The sequence below is a fragment of the Chionomys nivalis genome, chromosome 3, assembly GCF_950005125.1.
Source record: "Chionomys nivalis chromosome 3, mChiNiv1.1, whole genome shotgun sequence".
Classification (NCBI taxonomy): Eukaryota; Metazoa; Chordata; class Mammalia; order Rodentia; family Cricetidae; genus Chionomys; species Chionomys nivalis.
Genome location: NC_080088.1, coordinates 77386153 through 77403366, shown reverse-complemented (window position 1 = coordinate 77403366; position 17214 = coordinate 77386153). Strand labels below are relative to the sequence as shown.

Below are 17214 nucleotides of genomic sequence, written 5' to 3'. Positions count from 1 at the left end.
ATTAAGTGCTTTATCTAGCAATTTCTACCCACGGGCCTTTAGCTAAGCACTCATGAGTACACATAATCATGGCCAATTCTACCACCTCCTATTACATTACCTCACCAGGGAGAACTAAGCAAGGATGGGCCCAGAGCTCGCAGAAATTGGAAGAGCTAATTTTCTCTGCTAAGCTAAAAAAGCAGGGACACTGGGGCAGCGTGGGAGTCACTGCCTTAGTCTCATGGCATCTTTGACTCCACCTGTATAAAACTTACATGCGTAAGCTAAAGAGTACTTTCTTTATACAGTTAATGTATTTGTGAGATACCAAGTGTTTTTCCTTCTGATATTTCTAGGCTATGTGATTTGTCTTCAAACATCTCCAAAGAGTCACAAATCTAAGCATGAAGTAAAATTAGGACTGTAAGTGGACCTGCCCAGCTCTACATGAACTACTTCAAGGCTCAACCGAGCTTGGTGCTGATGGACAAAACTTTAGAGAAAGAATGCAAAAATTAAGGAAAAGTGGTGATTTAGCAGTGTGTTTAAGGAGTTTAGTCAATGGCAATATTCCCTCCTTTCATTTTCTAAAAAAGCCAAATCTTAGCCACTTTTGCCTTCCACATTCACACTGCTTCAGTACCTTAAACTAAAGGATTTGACGACGTAGCTATTCATTAGGGTCAGGCTTTCCGTGAACGTGTGTGTATTATTAGCTTTACACCAAGAATCCAGAGGCTGTCTTCTGCCTTCGCCATCAGCAGGACTTTAGTAGCCTTAGGCAACAACTTTAAATGGTAACGGATGTGAGAAGTCAAGGAATGAGGTAGGAAGAAAATTAAAAACCTGTCACCCTTTGCTGTTCTGCTGATGGGAAACTGGGAAAAGCCAGCATATTGAGAGCGTTGGGTTTAGGTGAGACGTGGGTAGGTGGGATGGAAGGAAGAAGAATCACCAAAGCACACAGTTAAAACATGTCAAAATGATACTTTCCATCTTATATGCTAGTTTAAAAGCAACAGGAATGTAGGAAAGGGACTTCTTGGAAGGGTAGTGATAGGATCTAGGGTTCGAGGGAGATAGGGTGTGATGGTGACAGTATTCAGAATGTACTCTATGAGACTGGCAAAGAGGAAATTTAATTAAATATTTAAGTAAAGGGCACAAATTTCATATACCAAGCAGGATCAGTTAGACATGTGATAAAAAATTAAATGAAATTTCTGAGTCAAATATGGGATTCAATTCTACTTCCTCTTTGTTTCACCAACATTAGCTAATATTTCATTTACCCACATTCAAGCTATTTTTAACACTTCCGAATCTTCCAACATCCTTCACATATCCAATTAACTGCTGTCCTAATAATTCTATTCATTGAAAGTCCCGTCCCTTCTACATCCATGTGCCACTGTCCTTATTCTAATGACCTGAGGTTCCATTGCTCCTTGGGAAAATGCCAAGGCCCTGCACCCCCACAGAACTGTCAAGGTCATAGCTCCAGAAGATGCACAGAACCACAGAGCTCACCAGCTTAAAATCTGTGAGTTCACTCCACAAACTTGCCAGGACATAGCTACAGTAACAAAAGTCGGTGCTCTAGCTACAGTCCTCACTGTGCACACCACACCCAACCCACACTCTTATATTGCAAACCTGCATTATTCTCTCATAGATGTTCAGCTTTAATGCAAGTTCCTCTGTTATTAGAAACCTTTAACCCCCTGGCCAATCTCATATTGCTCTTAAGAGTCAGTTTATAGCTGTCTCAAAAGTGACATTGTCTTGCTTCTGGACAGGACAGGAACCCTTCTTTCTCCTTGTGCAGCCACAGCACCTTCCCATACCACTGCACCGTTATTTAAGAGCCTTGTATTAATACATTTCAGTTACTAAGATGAGATCATTAGGGACAAGACTGCCTTTACTTCTTTATCACAGCAATAGCAACTAACTTTGATATGGAGAGATTCCGTCTGATCTGCTCAATACTAGAAATTGCATGCAAATACCGTGCCTTTCAATTATGTAAAGGAGAAACGTCAGCTTTATAGAAAAGTTTGATGCTGAGGTCAGCGTACTCTTCACGGAATTTGGCCATTTCCAGTGAAGAGGAGGGAAGTCAAGTGCAACTTCACACTAGCACCAACTATGCCAAGGCACACACCTTCCTCCCAGATCACAGGTCTTCACTGTATAGGGAACGGTAAGACCTGAAGGTTCAACAAGCAGTCTGATGTCACAGCACAGCCTGTCCACGCATTACTGCAGACTTCACCATAACCACTGCTGCGGTTTGAATGGGAAGCGCCCACCAGAGGGCCCATATATCTGAACACATGACCCCCAGCTGGTGGCCGTTTTCTGGAGGAAGTATGGCGCCGGGGGAAGCTTGGCCCCACTTGCTATTTCCCCTGTGCTTCTGACTGCCAGGCCAGCTTTATGCTCTGTTGCCGTGCCTTCCTCTCCATGATGGACCCCCATCTCTCTGAAGCCAAAATAAGCCCTTTCTCCCTAAAACTGCTTTGGCCATACAAAAAAATGAGAAAATAAGACACCACAGGACATAAAAGCCACAGCTTAGTACCCTTCAATTTTCTCCCAGAAGGCATTATCTGCCTTCAAGATATGAGTCAGCCTCACTGCCTGCTGCTCAGCTGCACACTCTGAAGACATTCGCATCCTTGCTCTTCCTCCTGTAAAAGTTCTGTGGTTTGTAGCACGGGATCTTTCCCGGACATTTAACTGCGTCAGCTCTGAGAGCACAGGCTACTTCCCTAACACAGCCCTGGGACCGTGAGGAGCTTTACCCATCACTTAGTTCCACATTCGGGTCCTCTCTGAAATGCCTTTTACCAATATTTGTGCAGTTTTCAATCTGAGCACAAATGGTAATCATAAAGCTGTGTTGAGCCAGCACAATTGGTAGGAAGTTTATCCTTACAGTTTTTACTGCGCTGTACTCTCTAATGTAAACACAGAGCAGCCTGTTGTACCGATTATCTGAAACAGGCTTATCTTCTCGCTGACATTTTAATTTACCTTTTCACTTTTATATTTATCATAAAATTCCTGCAAAACAATTATTAATAATTTAAATCTACAAGAAGTTGTAACGAAGCAGAGCCAATCTCCTGTGCATTGATGATAAACCCCTCTTACTCAAATTGAAAGTTACTCAAATGGAGCTCTATGCTTTGGAGAGAGAGAAGGCCGCTGTGCGTGAGAGAGCATGCTCAAAGGTGGCATGGCAGGAGGGTGCACAGGGTGCAGAGAGAGATTACAAAGCAGGCGCTGCCGTGATTTCTGGTCACCGTGACTCCAAGGGTGAGCCCTCAGCACACACTCCTTACCCTACGCAAAACAATCATTTTATCTCGCGGGGAAGGATCCACTCTCGGCATGTTGGATTGATTTTCACAGCTATCCTGTCCTAAGGCCTTTCTCAAGGACACTTCTGACTACACAACTTTCACTTCGTGTGTTGACTTTAAAAACATTCATACCAAGGATAAGACATGACCTTCATCCAAGTCACAGCAATTCCCTGCCTTAGCCTTCTGAGTGTTGGTATTACAAGTGTGAGCCATGACGGCTGGCTTTGTGCTGGGCTTTTAAATGCTGATGCTCATCCCCACTGTCCTGAAATGTCTTCTCAAGCATGTCTAGTAACATCTTAATTTACAAAGGGCACATACACAGCATTAAGTTATAAAAGAAATGGATTTGCTGTGCCCATTCCTAGCACAAGAAGCCAAAGACTTTTGTTATTTTAATTTGTGTTTGGGAGGAAGGGCACACATGTAGATATAAAAGGACAACCTAGGAAGTCAGTTCCCTTCTACCACGCGAATATCCCACGGCTGGAAGTTAGGTCCTCGGACCTGGCAGCTGGCATCTTTACCCACTGAGTCGTCATCTCACCAGCCCTTCAACAGGATTTCTATATAATCCTATTAACACATCCTGCATCTTCTCCCTGCAGAGGTAAAGACGACACCCATGGACCTGGACCACATGTGATAGTCTTTTTTTGTTTGTTTGTTTTGTTTTGTTTTTTAGAGACAGGGTTTCTCTGTGGTTTTGGAGCCTGTCCTGGAACTAGCTCTTGTAGACCAGGCTAGTCTCGAACTCACAGAGATCCGCCTGCCTCTCCCTCCAGAGTGCTGGGATTAAAGGCGTGCGCCACCACCGCCCGGCACATGTGATGGTCTTATGATTTAATGTAGCCCACTTAAATGAGACTCTTTTATATAAACAATTCCTGATTACCTAACCTAAAGCCTCCTACCCCAACCCCTCAACACTTATCTGTCTTCAGACATTGCTTTAAAGCCCAATTATTTCTTTTTACTTTTATAATGTCTTATCCCTCTTTTGTGAAAATTTCACCAATAAGCTTGCACCCTAGCACCAAATCCTAGCACCTAGCACAAAGTCAACATTCGATAACATTTGATATGAAGAAATGAAAAGTTAACACTAATGACAGTAACATCGTCACAGAAGGTCCGGATAGTATGAAGGGGGTTCTTAGGAAAGGTGGACATGTGGTTGGTGAAGGAATAGAGGAAGTGGAAATGAGATAAGCCACCCAAGCTGAGCACTGTGATGTCCAAGGCAGAGACCCAATGGGCCACAACAGGAGCAGATTATCTAGGCGACAGGTGTGTCCCACAGAGTATAGCTATCCCTGTACCTTGGACTATCTCTCTCCTAGTGTTTACCCCACTCCACTCCGTCTACCTCAGAGTCACCCAGCAAGATCCTCATTGTCACTTACCGTTCATGTACAGACAGTCATAGGAAGAAAACATACAAACTAAGCATCCAGGAATCTACTTGGTTTGACAGCTTTGCCTCAAACATTCATAAGAAACCTGTGTTTCTTGTGAATTTGATAACTGAGAAATGTATCTCAATACTCTCCAAATATTCTGTGCTCTCAATACTCACTGAAAATTCTACGAGTGGGATTTTAGGGAGACCTCCCTCCACGTTTGCTCCTCATCAGAGGAGTAAAGTCAGTGACCTCGGTCTCAGTTCTATATTTAACCTGCCATAACCAACGTGAGCAATTTCACAGGTTTTGCAACCTGGGATAACTGTTTCATCTTTATAGGCCTGAAATTCTTCTCTAAAGTGGGGCTAAAAGCTAAATGATTCTGTTCCTATTGGGATCTTTGCAGAAATGTGTATACATAGACATACAATAGGAACTGGAAAACTCCAAGTTAGCCTGACTGCCTACGTCAATATACCAGGTCTGTTTCACTCATCTGAGCCCAAGACTAGGAAACCCATAACCTAAACAAACAAAAAAAAACCAATCAACAAATAAAACTAGAAAAGGTTGAGACAGATAAAGAGGGGAGAAAGAAAGGACACATGGTTACAAAAGAGCCAAGCACTACAGTGTGGCTACTCATACAAGAAAAAACTCTTCTAAGAATAAGGTGTTTCTAGGCACCTTTCCGGGATAAGGTGACCTGAGCTGGAGAAAAAAGAAAAAAATGATGCTGTCCACGAAGCGGCTCTTTGTGGCCCAAAGAGGCTGACTCCTTGCAACATTAAGGGAACCTTGCCTCCGTATAGCAGAGCAGCTCAAGAGTCAATGAGACATACAAGGACAACTCGGACCAGCCAGCGCTGGAATCTAGGGCAAACTGAAAGGCTGCTCCCCAAACACTGCTTCTACGTGACTTTTTCACGTTTTCCACGTGCATGTGTTACAGGCTTTGCATCTAACACAATACGGAATTTTGCTCATGTATTGTCTCATTCTAAGTGTTACCTGAAATCATGACAACACAGAATTGTGGGAGAGGAGGAAAAAATTTTCAGTACATCTACTAAACAACGACGACAACAACAAACAACAGGCAGCTCCGAGTGCCTCTAAGCGGAGCAGCATTTGCTAGCAATGGTAGGGTACCCTGATTTTCTGACCTAAACCCCCACTTCTACTCTATCATCCCAGCTCAAGGACAAAGCAGGTCACAGGGGCCTCAAAGAATGAACTTGAAAAGAGTGACTCTATGCTGTAAAGAGACATAAGGATTTAACTCAGAAATTTGAATAAATTCTTTTAAAAAACAGGAAGAAAGTTATTCAAAATTAACTACTAGTATTAGTCCTATGACCAACTTACTTATAGGTAGCATTTCAGCATTATGGTTCAAAATAAAAAAGCAAAAGATATGACCATGGTAAATTGACAGTAGGGTGATCTGTATGCCTTCACAGTGATGATCTGAATCACGCTTAGAACTTCATTTAGTTTTCTACTTGTTTCCTATTTAATATTTTTATGAGAAAGAACTCCGAATAGTTTATTTTACATATTTATCAACATAAAACACACATGGCTCCTAAATTACATTGAAGAACTGAAAAGACAGCATTGGGAGAGTTAGCAGAAGGCTCAAGAAAAACTGAAACCTAGCAGCCCCCACCCTTGGAAAGATGGGGACAAGCAAAGCCAGTGCTCTCAGCAGACCTGAGAATTTGTGGCTTCTCAATCCTCATGAACAGAGCTAGCACCAGGGCTGGTACCAGTGTGGAAAGGCCATGAGTAGAAGGTCTAAACCCACACAAAGTGAGGACCAGTCATCTAGCTCTGCACTCTGGACTCGGAGTGTCTGGGTAGGGACCACCAGTGCTCGGCATGACTGGCCCTGCCTGTGGTCTTCACTAATCTCATTTGGGGTCACCCTCTAGAGCTGCTAAGTTTGTCAGTGGCCGATATAACAAAGCCTTTGAACCTTTTTATTCTCTTAAAGTAATGTATCTTAAATGCACCCAGATAGAGATATCTTTAATTATAGAAAAGAAAAATATTCATCACAGTGTTATCCACATAAGACAAAATGAAAGTCCCTTTGTAAAGTCATAGGTGAGTGACTGCTCATTCAGTTCTCTCGAGTGAATTCCATGTCTGCCTTGGACTTTCATGAGAGTGTTGTGCTCTGGCAGGTAAGATAGCTGGGCACTGAGATTGTTTTACATCCGGCCAGGTTACGTTTCCTTTTCAATATAAAAATTCTGCTAAAGATTTTGATCATACTTTACCAAACTTCATGGGTTTGCCATGCTAGAAACCTGAACAAGCAGGACCTTAAGAAATATGCTTCCAAGTTTACCTGCCAAAGCCTACAACACCGTGACGGACCTCCACTTAGAAACACCACCTTGCTAACTGGAGTTGGTGACTGGAAAACAGCAGCACACAGTCACAGATGTCAACTGGAGAAGAGCAGACAGAACCCACAGCCAAGGCCTGTGATAAGCACGCTTCACCCCAATACTGCTTCAGGTTTCTAAGATACAGGGTAACTAGAGCAACAATAATACCTAAATATACATAATTTGACTTTAGAAACCTTAAAATGTTTATTGATTTTGATTAGTTAAAAAAATTTTCGAGTAACACAAGATTAACTGGAAACTTTGTATAGTTATTAGGAAGTTTTCAGGTAGACAAATGTCCAGTATTGGTGAAAGATGTCTCTTCAAGATAGTATGGACCTAGATTAATTTGCATATTTAAAAAATTAACATAAACGCAGAATACTAAAGTCAACTACAGTACCAGGACTGCACAAAAGTAGGCTTGAAAACTATTAATGAAATACAAGCATGAGTCCTTGAGGAATGCTAGGTTAACTATTTCATACGGCTCAAAAGGAAAAAGCATAGTGCCTGTGACCGGTGACTGTTTCTAGCTCCCTAAGTAGCCACTGGCTCACTAATATTAACACCCAAGAGGACACCCCAGTTCAAGCCTGACTGAACTGCACAGGCAGAGCCTCCGACTGCAGCCCTCCCTACAGAAGATAAAATGGCAGACCAAACTCGGGGTGCTCGTGCCGGGGTTTCAACGGCAGAGATACTGACACCATGACGGCTCCAGAGCAGACAGCTGCTTTTGTTCCACACTTTCTTATTTTAGGGCACAGTTTGGGAGAAGGAGATACAATGCTGCTTTACAAAGGACATAGTAGTCCCTTGTTTGAGCTACCAACCTCTGAGCCACCAGGGAAAAATGTCAGTCATCCATTTGTTAAAATTAAAATTTCCTTCTGCCGCTTACAATATGCAAGGCACATTTTAAGTAGCTGTGGATAAGGAGAAGCAACAATCACAAAGGAAGCTCTTGCAAGGCGAGCGGGGCTCAGCCCTCCCTTATAGTGGAGCCTCCATCTGTCACCACGCACTGTCACATTGTTTCCACATTCACCGGCCCCTGAATCCTGGACAGAAGCACTCCATCAGCACCACACTCCACACATGTGCTCCAGCAAAAACCTTAATTCTGCAAAATCTACAAATGCCACCGGCGGGAGTCATTCCTTAAAAAAGAACGAACCCGCTGTGGCCATGGGTGTATTTCAGTAAGAACACCGGTGTAATTCACCGTAGAAGCCATTACAAGATGACTGTCTATTTGCCACATTCTACGATCACAGTACACTTTCACAAGCAGGAGATACTTTTAAACATTACAGGATAATTCCAACACGTAAATGGTACAGGCTGTCTGAAAACAATATAAGACGGGGTGTAAGCACTTCAGGGGCGTCTTACCGAAGATTTTAGGGCTTCCTTTCCTTGACCACAGAGAGATGATATTCACACCAAATGCCGTACAAACTGGATATGCAGCGCCAGGCTACTTACCCTAGGAGAGCTGATTTATTTCCTTGTGGTTACAAGTCACAAATGGCTGGAGCACAACTGCCCTCATTTGTTCTTCCGGTGAAGCCAGCCGGAGTCTCCCAATGCCCAGTGCACTGCAGATAATCTCACACTACACAGACTGCCTTACTAACCCCACATTCTCAGCCCAGCAAGGATAATCACATTCCGGCAGCGGGGAGTGAACAGATGGTGGATTCCATGGTAACCAGCCCTCCTAAGGCGATTGGTAGAAGGATGTGACTCAGGCTTACTGGGTAACAATCGCGGTCTTTGTGCTCCAGCCCTGCAAGGCCTAAGTGAGGAAGCCTGCACAGCCACTCACAGGGCTTGCTCAGCAGGTGTTTGGCTATTTAAACCAGGCAGTACAGACCAACTAAAAGCTTTCTGCAAACTGACCCTTGCCAGGACAAAGTCCTACTGTTTCAGATAGGCTGCGCTGCTCATTCAGGAAGAAAGGTCACAGAAACTTAGTTACACAAACAAAAAACTTGAAAGTTCACTTGCAAAATCAAGATAATGCATTGCAGAAAACGAAGCTACATCAGCAAGTCATTTTCTAATCCATAACCCCCTCAGAACTGAAAAACTGGTTTTATATTTTTAAGGGTTTTTAAAACAAATACATTTAAATATATAAAATACCTTATTTTGGAAATGAAGTCAAGTTTTCAAAGTCAATTCTTTAAGAAGAAAACCATGATTTATTTTTTGTTACTTATTGAATGGGAGGAAAGGCAGTGGAGATTTTAAATCTAAATATACCAGTCTTACTCATTCAGGATAAGCTTGAAATGGCTCGGGTTTGCTCTGGGTGGCTTTAGACCTTTGCTGCAGTCCTGAAGATTACATGCTGACTCAGCGGGAAAACTGCCCTGTGTTGTTCACCAATGAGTGAGAATAAACCTTGGAAGAGCATAATGGGTGAAAAATCAAACATACCACACCAAACACACACTGGGATAACTCACACCGATAGGCACTCAGAACTGCATAAGAAGTAAACTTTTAAAAGGACAAGCTAGGAAGAAAAGTTAGGGCAAGCCTGAGAAGACAACAAAGCACCCACACTGCAACCATGTCGTGGGTTAGCTGTCTCCTTTATCGCCATTCTGTACCAGAAATATCAGAGCTCTTTTCCTGGCATTAAAAAAATATATAATACAAATATTAAAAGGAAAATGATAAGCATCACTTGTGGCTGGAATAAATTCAGCCCTGTAAAAAATAGTCAATCAAGTAGTGTGTTGTTTAGAGTGTCAGAAGCTCAGTTTCAGAAAGGAAAAAACCACAAGTATTAATTAATACCTTCTGAAAAGCAAAGTCCACCAGAATGTCAGTAAGACTTGGTTTAGAAACAATGACTATGAAAAGAGTAGAAATGTATTAATATATTGTCAGGAAATGGGGATGAACTATTTGGGCAAAAATTGCATAAACGCTTACTACAAGAAACCATTTAAAGGAATACAAGATGCCAAAAGATACATAGATCCACACCAAAGATCCCAAGCAAAAGAAATGGTCATTTAGTAAAGTGTCAATACACCCATAAAAAGTTTAGTTATGTAAACTTCACGTATAATATAATGCATTTGATAAGTCCCATTATCTGTTCTTATATCCCCTTCCTTATTTGAAATTTAAAGATGAAAATATCAAGGGAAATTTTATGCGAGAGGATGGTTAAAGTCACTAGCCTGTACTAAGTTGACATAAAACATGGTCAGCACAATTGTCAACTTGAGACATTGTTAACATTACTGTTAAACCATACCCTTTCCAAAATTCTCCTTCAACCCCTATAATCTCACATTGATATCCAAATTCTCGTAACTGTAAGTTCTTATAAAATAAAAAACAAGTTGAATATTTTCTTATTCCAAGAAGGAAGAGCCAGAGAACAGTTATATTCACATTTTAGTAAAAATCCAACATTGTACAGCTCATTTGTCAGATTTCTGTGACTGGTGATCTTCTTAACTCCAAAGGACCTGCACAGCACACTACCTCACACGCTCAGGCTGGTTCCACTGCACGGCTCCAGAGGGCTTGCCGCAGCACACACTACCTCACAGGCTCAGGCTGGTTCCATGGCTGCTGTTGTCCTTACTGTTCATCCATGTTACAGGCCTCTCCAAAGTTCTAGGGTTTCTTCAACTCAGCTGCGTCTTCACCCATAGCTTCTCCAAAGCTCTCTTGAGGGACTCTGCCCATGCCACATTTTGTCAAGCCTCAACTTTTCTCCATGACACCTTCGATCCTGGAGCTTCTATTGCAACCGAGGTTGTACCTTCAGTAATGGCCTCTTCTGGCCTGTCTTCAGGGACCCCAGCCCTAACTCACAGTGTCAAACCTCAGTTGTCTCCTTGACTCCTTCATGACCACCTGGGTAACATTACCTGCCAGCACGAGATACAGTCTCTGGCCACAACTTCTGTATCCCGTCCCTGAGAAAATATTCCCAGATTTTTGATCTTCAGTGATGCTGGTCCCTTCTTAATCACGACTGATTTCTCAGCTCCATCTGACCAGAGTCAATTGTAACAGTAAAGGGAAGGTTTGACTTCAGTGGTTCTTCATTAAAATATCACACAGGCGACACTGACAGTGTCTACTTCCCTCTAAAACTTCACAAGCAGCACCTCCATCATCTCCACTTCTTTCGCTCTTTCTGTCTTCCAAGCACCCACAGAACGGCCCACTGAGCTCTCAACACTCAACAGCTTTTCCAGCCTAAAGTTCAAAGGCCACCACAATCCTCCCAAAATCTCAAGGTCGGGTGTGTCAGAGCAATACCCTTTGATGTGGCACCAGTTTCTTACTTGGCTTTTCTATTGCTGTGGTGAAACATCCTAACCGAAGGCAACTAGGAGAAGAATGGTTTTATCCCATGGCAGCTTGCAGTTCCTCATCCAGGTAAGTCCGGGCAAGAACTCGGAACAGGAACCTGGAGGAAGGAACTGACAAAGGCCATGGAGGCGTACTGCTTGCTGACTTGCTCTTCATGGCTTGCTCAGACTACTCTCTTTACGCAATTCAGGACCACCCACAGGATGACTTGAACTTCTGACCTTCCTGCAGTCACATCTTGTTTGCTGGAGTTACAAGCATGTGCCAATATCCTGCATTTGTGAGATTCTAGGGAATGATCCCAGGGCTTAAGGCATGAAAAGGCAAGTCTTCCGTCAACTGAACTGCATCCCCACACCTCTAAGTTGGTGTCTGAACAGAGGGCAATGTTTGAAAGAAAAGACTCCCTCTTGCACACATATACATGAAAACATACACAGATACTCCATTCCTCTTTCTACTTCAGGACCAAAAACCAAGTTGTTATTGCTAAAAATAGCATCATCTTGGTTTAATTCTCACAGTTAAAGCAGCATGTCCAGAAAGAGTACAACTGTGCTTATACCCAGCCTGTTCACCCAGGAAATCCCAATGCACACTTATTCATATGCAATTTCACAAACACAAATACTGAAGCTGTCTCATGGTAGTAGGGACACACACTTTCTGAAGTAAGTTAGAAGATGAACTGCTCCTAACTAAAGATAGAATTAGTTAATTATTATGTTTTTCACCCACGGAGAACACTTTTAGTTTGTACCATGTCATTTAATCAATTATGGAGGAAAAACATTGACCAGAAGCGCTGTGTTAACTTATTCACAGACCACAGCCTGACAGGCTCTCAAATGTGGTCTGTCAGCATCATGGCAGAGTGTGCTAAAAGATCTTTAAAATACAAATTCAATTTGTTTAGCAGACTCCGAGCAGTTTGAATGCTCTGTGCTTCGGTATTGCTTTCCTAAGTATGTACGTCCTACAGGTCCGTGGCAGAGAGTAAATGCAGGGCCTGCTCACGCTAAAAGCACTCTACTCTACCCTATCCTATGCCCCAGCCCTATGTATATCCCACGTAGCAACTGGTCTCTTTCATATATGTTGTAGGGCCCACTGACATAAAGTCACTTACAACTGAGTAGAATCTGAGCAACAGTATTGTTTCCTCCCGTTTCTAATGCCTGGATACGGATTTATCAATTTTACTAAACTTTTCCAAAAGGTTTCCTTCTGTTTCTTTTATTTTCGCTATTGTGTAGTTTTAATTTTCACATTTACCACTGTTTACTTTCTAGGTAGAGTTGTTTGGTTTCTCTAAGTTATTACATAGGTTCTTATACTTTAGACTTTTCCAATATATTTTCTAATACAGTTATATTAGCTTATAGGCTTGCAGACAGCTCTAGATTATGCTTCTGAAATCATTTTCATTTTGAAATGTATAAATTTTATTGCCATTGTGTGTGTGCACACACACACACCATGGCAAAGATGTAGAGGTCAGAAAACAACTTGTCAGAAGTTTATGTTGTCCTTCCACTTGGTCCCAGGGATAAGACCTGTGTACTCAGGCCGACAGCAGGTGCCTTTATCTGCCTAGCCCTTTATCTGGGCCCATGTTTTTGTTTGGTCTTTATTTTTTTAATGATAAGGTTTTCCAACAGTTATTGCTTCATCATGGTCAGAAACACACACGTCCTTTACATGGATCTGCTTGTCTTAATACTTACTTGAAGATTTTACTGAGAAAAATCAATGAAATTTTTTAAATGGAAAGACAAGTGGGTCTTGCTGTATATTTGTTGGGTATAGGCTGTGGAACACATCAAAGAGCACAGTAAAGAACCGTCTCTTTTAGTCCAGTTGTAGGAACCATTACCTAAAACCCCATAATCTTTCACTGGAGATATTTACAGAAATATTCTTGTTTAAAAAAGAAAAGACAGAGGCCGGGCGGTGGTGGCGCACGCCTTTAATCCCAGCACTCGGGAGGCAGAGGCAGGCGGATCTCTGTGAGTTCGAGACCAGCCTGGTCTACAGAGCTAGTTCCAGGACAGGCTCCAAAGCTACAGAGAAAGCCTGTCTCGAAAAACCAAAAAAAAAAAAAAAAAAAGACAGTTTGCATCCACCCTTCCATCCAACAATGTGAAGTCATTTTGTTTCATTCTCCTACAGAAAGCTAAAATGCAACAAGGGCCACTTAGTAAAAACAGCCGCTCCAAGTGACTGACATGCCCGTGTTGTCCTGAGAGCCCCATACTAGATAAAATATATAAAATAGAGAACAAGAGAACACGGTCCATGCTTGAAATAATCTAAGAAAATCACAAAACGAATCTGAATCTAAACTGATTCTGGCAATGTCAAATGACAGAACCCTCAGTCAAAATAGCAGAGGTGCCACTGAAATCTAGGGTCAAAGGTTAGCGTTTTTATAAATTGCGACAATCTAAAGGACAAGAGGCTTTCTTTTATTGAAACTGAATTATTGTGAGGTGCCAAGTCACTACTAACCTAGATAAACTTTGGTCAAAGTCTCTTGGGTCTGTGTAACTACAGGCACCAGTGTTTTCAGAACCTGCTCTAAGCTTACCTTACACAGGCATCTAGTTTTCCATCCACAGAGACACAGACAGCAGGAGAATCAGCCTTGGTTACAGCCTGACTCAGTTTTCCTCCAAGGACCTGTTGTATATGCTCTCTCTGTATTTCACTCTGCCGTTTTACTATGGAGGGGGCAGAGGCTGGTGGACACAACAAGAAGTAACAGTTTGAGAAAAAGTAAGATTACAACTTCAAATGTTTAAAATCCGAATACTGTAGCTATTCTTCAGATCTAAGGTCGGCAACTATTATCATCCTAAAATCAAGAACTTATGTGCAATGGGGTTCTGCCCTAAGGTACCTGGCACTATAGAATACACACCAGTATTCTTCTCAAAGTTATTCATGAGCTAAAATTGCAACACAGAACGTATTACAAATCAGGGTCCCTGCCTCGTGACACAGCCTCAGAAAGCAACTGACGCCGCAACTTCCAGAGAAATCTTAGTAGCTTGAAAAATAATATGATATTATATGACAGGAGGAAGGATTGTCACACAAAATCCGTACCCCCTACAGTCCTGGCTTTGCGGGACAGCAGCAATACAGAGGAGCCTCGGAGCTTGTCCAGCAGCAATGCCAGGCAGGCAGCGGGCACACTCTTCTTCCTCTTTCTTGCCAGCAAAAGTTTGTCTTTTAAAAATGCCTTTTGTCTGAACAAACACATTCACCTAAGTTAGTTTTGCTTTGTGTTTGGTAAGTTGGCTAAATGTAAGAGAATATAAGATTACTAAAGAAAAATACTGAGAAAATCTGGTCCAGTGAACTAGACTTCAGACTCTGATAAGTCATATGTGATTTCTCAAAAGCCTTGAAGAAGGAGAAAATAATAATGATGGTGGTGCTGATAATAATAATAATAATAATAATAATAATAATAATAATAATAATAATAATTATTGACTCCAGTCTTTTGAACTCACTTCTACGGCTGCTGGGGATCACGGCTGTACTATGACCCACAGGAAAAACTACCGCTCCTTCAGACATATCTTGGGTCATGAAAACAAGAAATGACATAAATAAAAAAAAAAAAAGAATCAGCAGCATAGAACTTTCTGATGAAGATTCACAACAACTTTCAGTCACAGTAGAAATGTTTATGATCAGTTAACACTGAATGAAGCCACAAACCAGCAACTCGATCTATATACTCAGAAAATTCTGTTGCTGTGTCCTGACATCGTTCTGAAACTGTGGTCATAAGACAGCAGTACTCACCGCACCCCATAAAAGATTCCTTTCATGTAACAGCCAGCAGCACCTGTTTCTCTGCCAATCGATGTTTTTCTTGCCTCTTGAGGAGAGGGAATTGCATTGGTCATTTGGGGGCAGAATTTTTATCCATCTGTAGTTAGACAGCAGGCATGCGTCTCGTGTGCATGGCAAATACATAAATAACAGGAACTACAGTGCTATTTCATAACTGTCCTAGTTGTGAGGACACCCCAAGATTATATTTCAAAACCCTAAGAAAGTATTTCAACATGTGGTCAGAGGGAGAGATGTGGGTGGGATAGGAAGGGCGATTCTGGCTAGTTGCATGTGATTTAACTACAGCAAGCCATTAGGTTTAGAACAAGCTTTCCTTTAAAAACAGGTCTTAGTTCCAGTCCAGCTGGCCTTGGTGAGCTCCCATTAGATCAGCCCTGCCGTCTCAGTGGGTAGGCGCACCCCTCGCGGTCCTGACTTCCTTGCTCATGTTCTCCCTCCTTCTGCTCTTCATATGGACCTTGGGAGCTCAGTCCAGTGCTCCAATGTGGGTCTCTGTCTCTAGCTCCATCCATCACCGGATGAAGGTTCTATGATGATATGCAAGATATTCATCAGTGTGGCTATAGGATAAGGCCAGTTCAGGCATCCTTTCCTCTGCCGCCTAAGGAACAAGCTGGGGACATCTCCTTGGACACCTGGGAACCCTCCAGAGTCAAGTCTCTTGCCAACCTTAAAATGGCTCCCTTAATTAAGATATCTACTTCCCTGCTCCCTCATCTACCCCTCCTCCATCCCAACCATCCCATTCCCTCAAGCTCTCCTCATCTTCCCCCTCCCTTCTCTCTCCCCATCTCCCCTTATCCCCACTTCACCCCGACCCCCGTGCTCCCAACCCCTGTCCGGCAATCTTGTCCACTTCCAATATCCAGGAGGATAACTATATGTTATTCTTTGGGTTCACCTTCTTATTTAGCTTCTCTAGAATCATGAATTATAAGCTCAACGTCCTTTATTTATGGCTAGAATCCACTTATGAGTGAGTACCGGACTCTCTGAATGTGGCTGACGGTGGAGGCTGAAGGAAAAGCCAAGGACAATGGCGCTGGGTTTTGATTCTACTGCACAGATGGGCTTTGTGGGAGCCTAGTCTGTTTGGATGCTCACCTTCCTGGACCTGGGGAGGAGCAGGGAGGACCTTGGACTCCCCATAGGGTAGGGAACCCTGACTGCTCCTTAGACTGGAGAGGGAGGGAGAGGGGGAGGGAAGGGAGGGAAGGGAAGTGGGAGGAGGGAAGGAGGTAGAAATTTTCAATAAAAAATAAATTAAAAAAAAAAAACAGGTCTTAGACTGGGGGTGCAGCTCTGTGGGACAGAGTTTGTTTATACTGTCCTAGGCCCTAGGTTTGATCTAGCAACACACACACACACACGAAAAACAAAGCTCTCAAGGACCACTAGGATCTTTTCACAGCCCCCACAAAGAGCTAAGAGAAGGAATAACTAATTCTGAGCAATGTGACTGTGTTCCCCAGAGGAGGAGGAGCTTTCAGGTCTTTTTCAGAAACAAGTATGCAGATCGCATTGCTATACGAGTAACTTTTTGCTTGGACACGTAAGGATTTTAATTAAAGATGCTACTCCTATTATGTCTCGAAAAAAACCAAAAAAAAAAAAAAAGATAAGATTATTGGCTAAAATGAATGTTTTGGTTACAACACAGGCTTCTTAGACTGCCCAAAGAGAATACAGCCACATGTCTACCCGACTTTCACATAACCATCTAACCCTAATTCCCTTTCTTTGTTCTGATGTTATAGTCAGACTCAAACTACAATATCTCAACTCAGCTCAGCTTCAGAATCCTTT

The 17214-nt window shown here is 42.5% G+C and overlaps 1 protein-coding gene across 4 annotated transcripts in view; it reads right to left on the bottom strand.

The window, feature by feature from the left end:
• Fgd4 (FYVE, RhoGEF and PH domain containing 4) overlaps window positions 1-17214 on the bottom strand; it is a 157799-nt gene that overhangs the window by 118045 nt on the left and 22540 nt on the right. Inside the window, exon 1 of one of the 4 annotated variants that reach the window (XM_057763926.1) lies at window positions 15355-15417. The exons of 1 other annotated variant lie outside the window; for it this stretch is intronic. In XM_057763926.1, the coding sequence (XP_057619909.1) occupies window positions 15355-15364 (10 nt within the window). In that variant the 5' untranslated portion in view covers window positions 15365-15417. Of the gene's footprint in view, window positions 1-8568; window positions 8842-15354; window positions 15418-17214 lie in introns of those variants that run through there. 2 more of the 4 variants (XM_057763928.1, XM_057763927.1) reach the window with 2 other exon arrangements.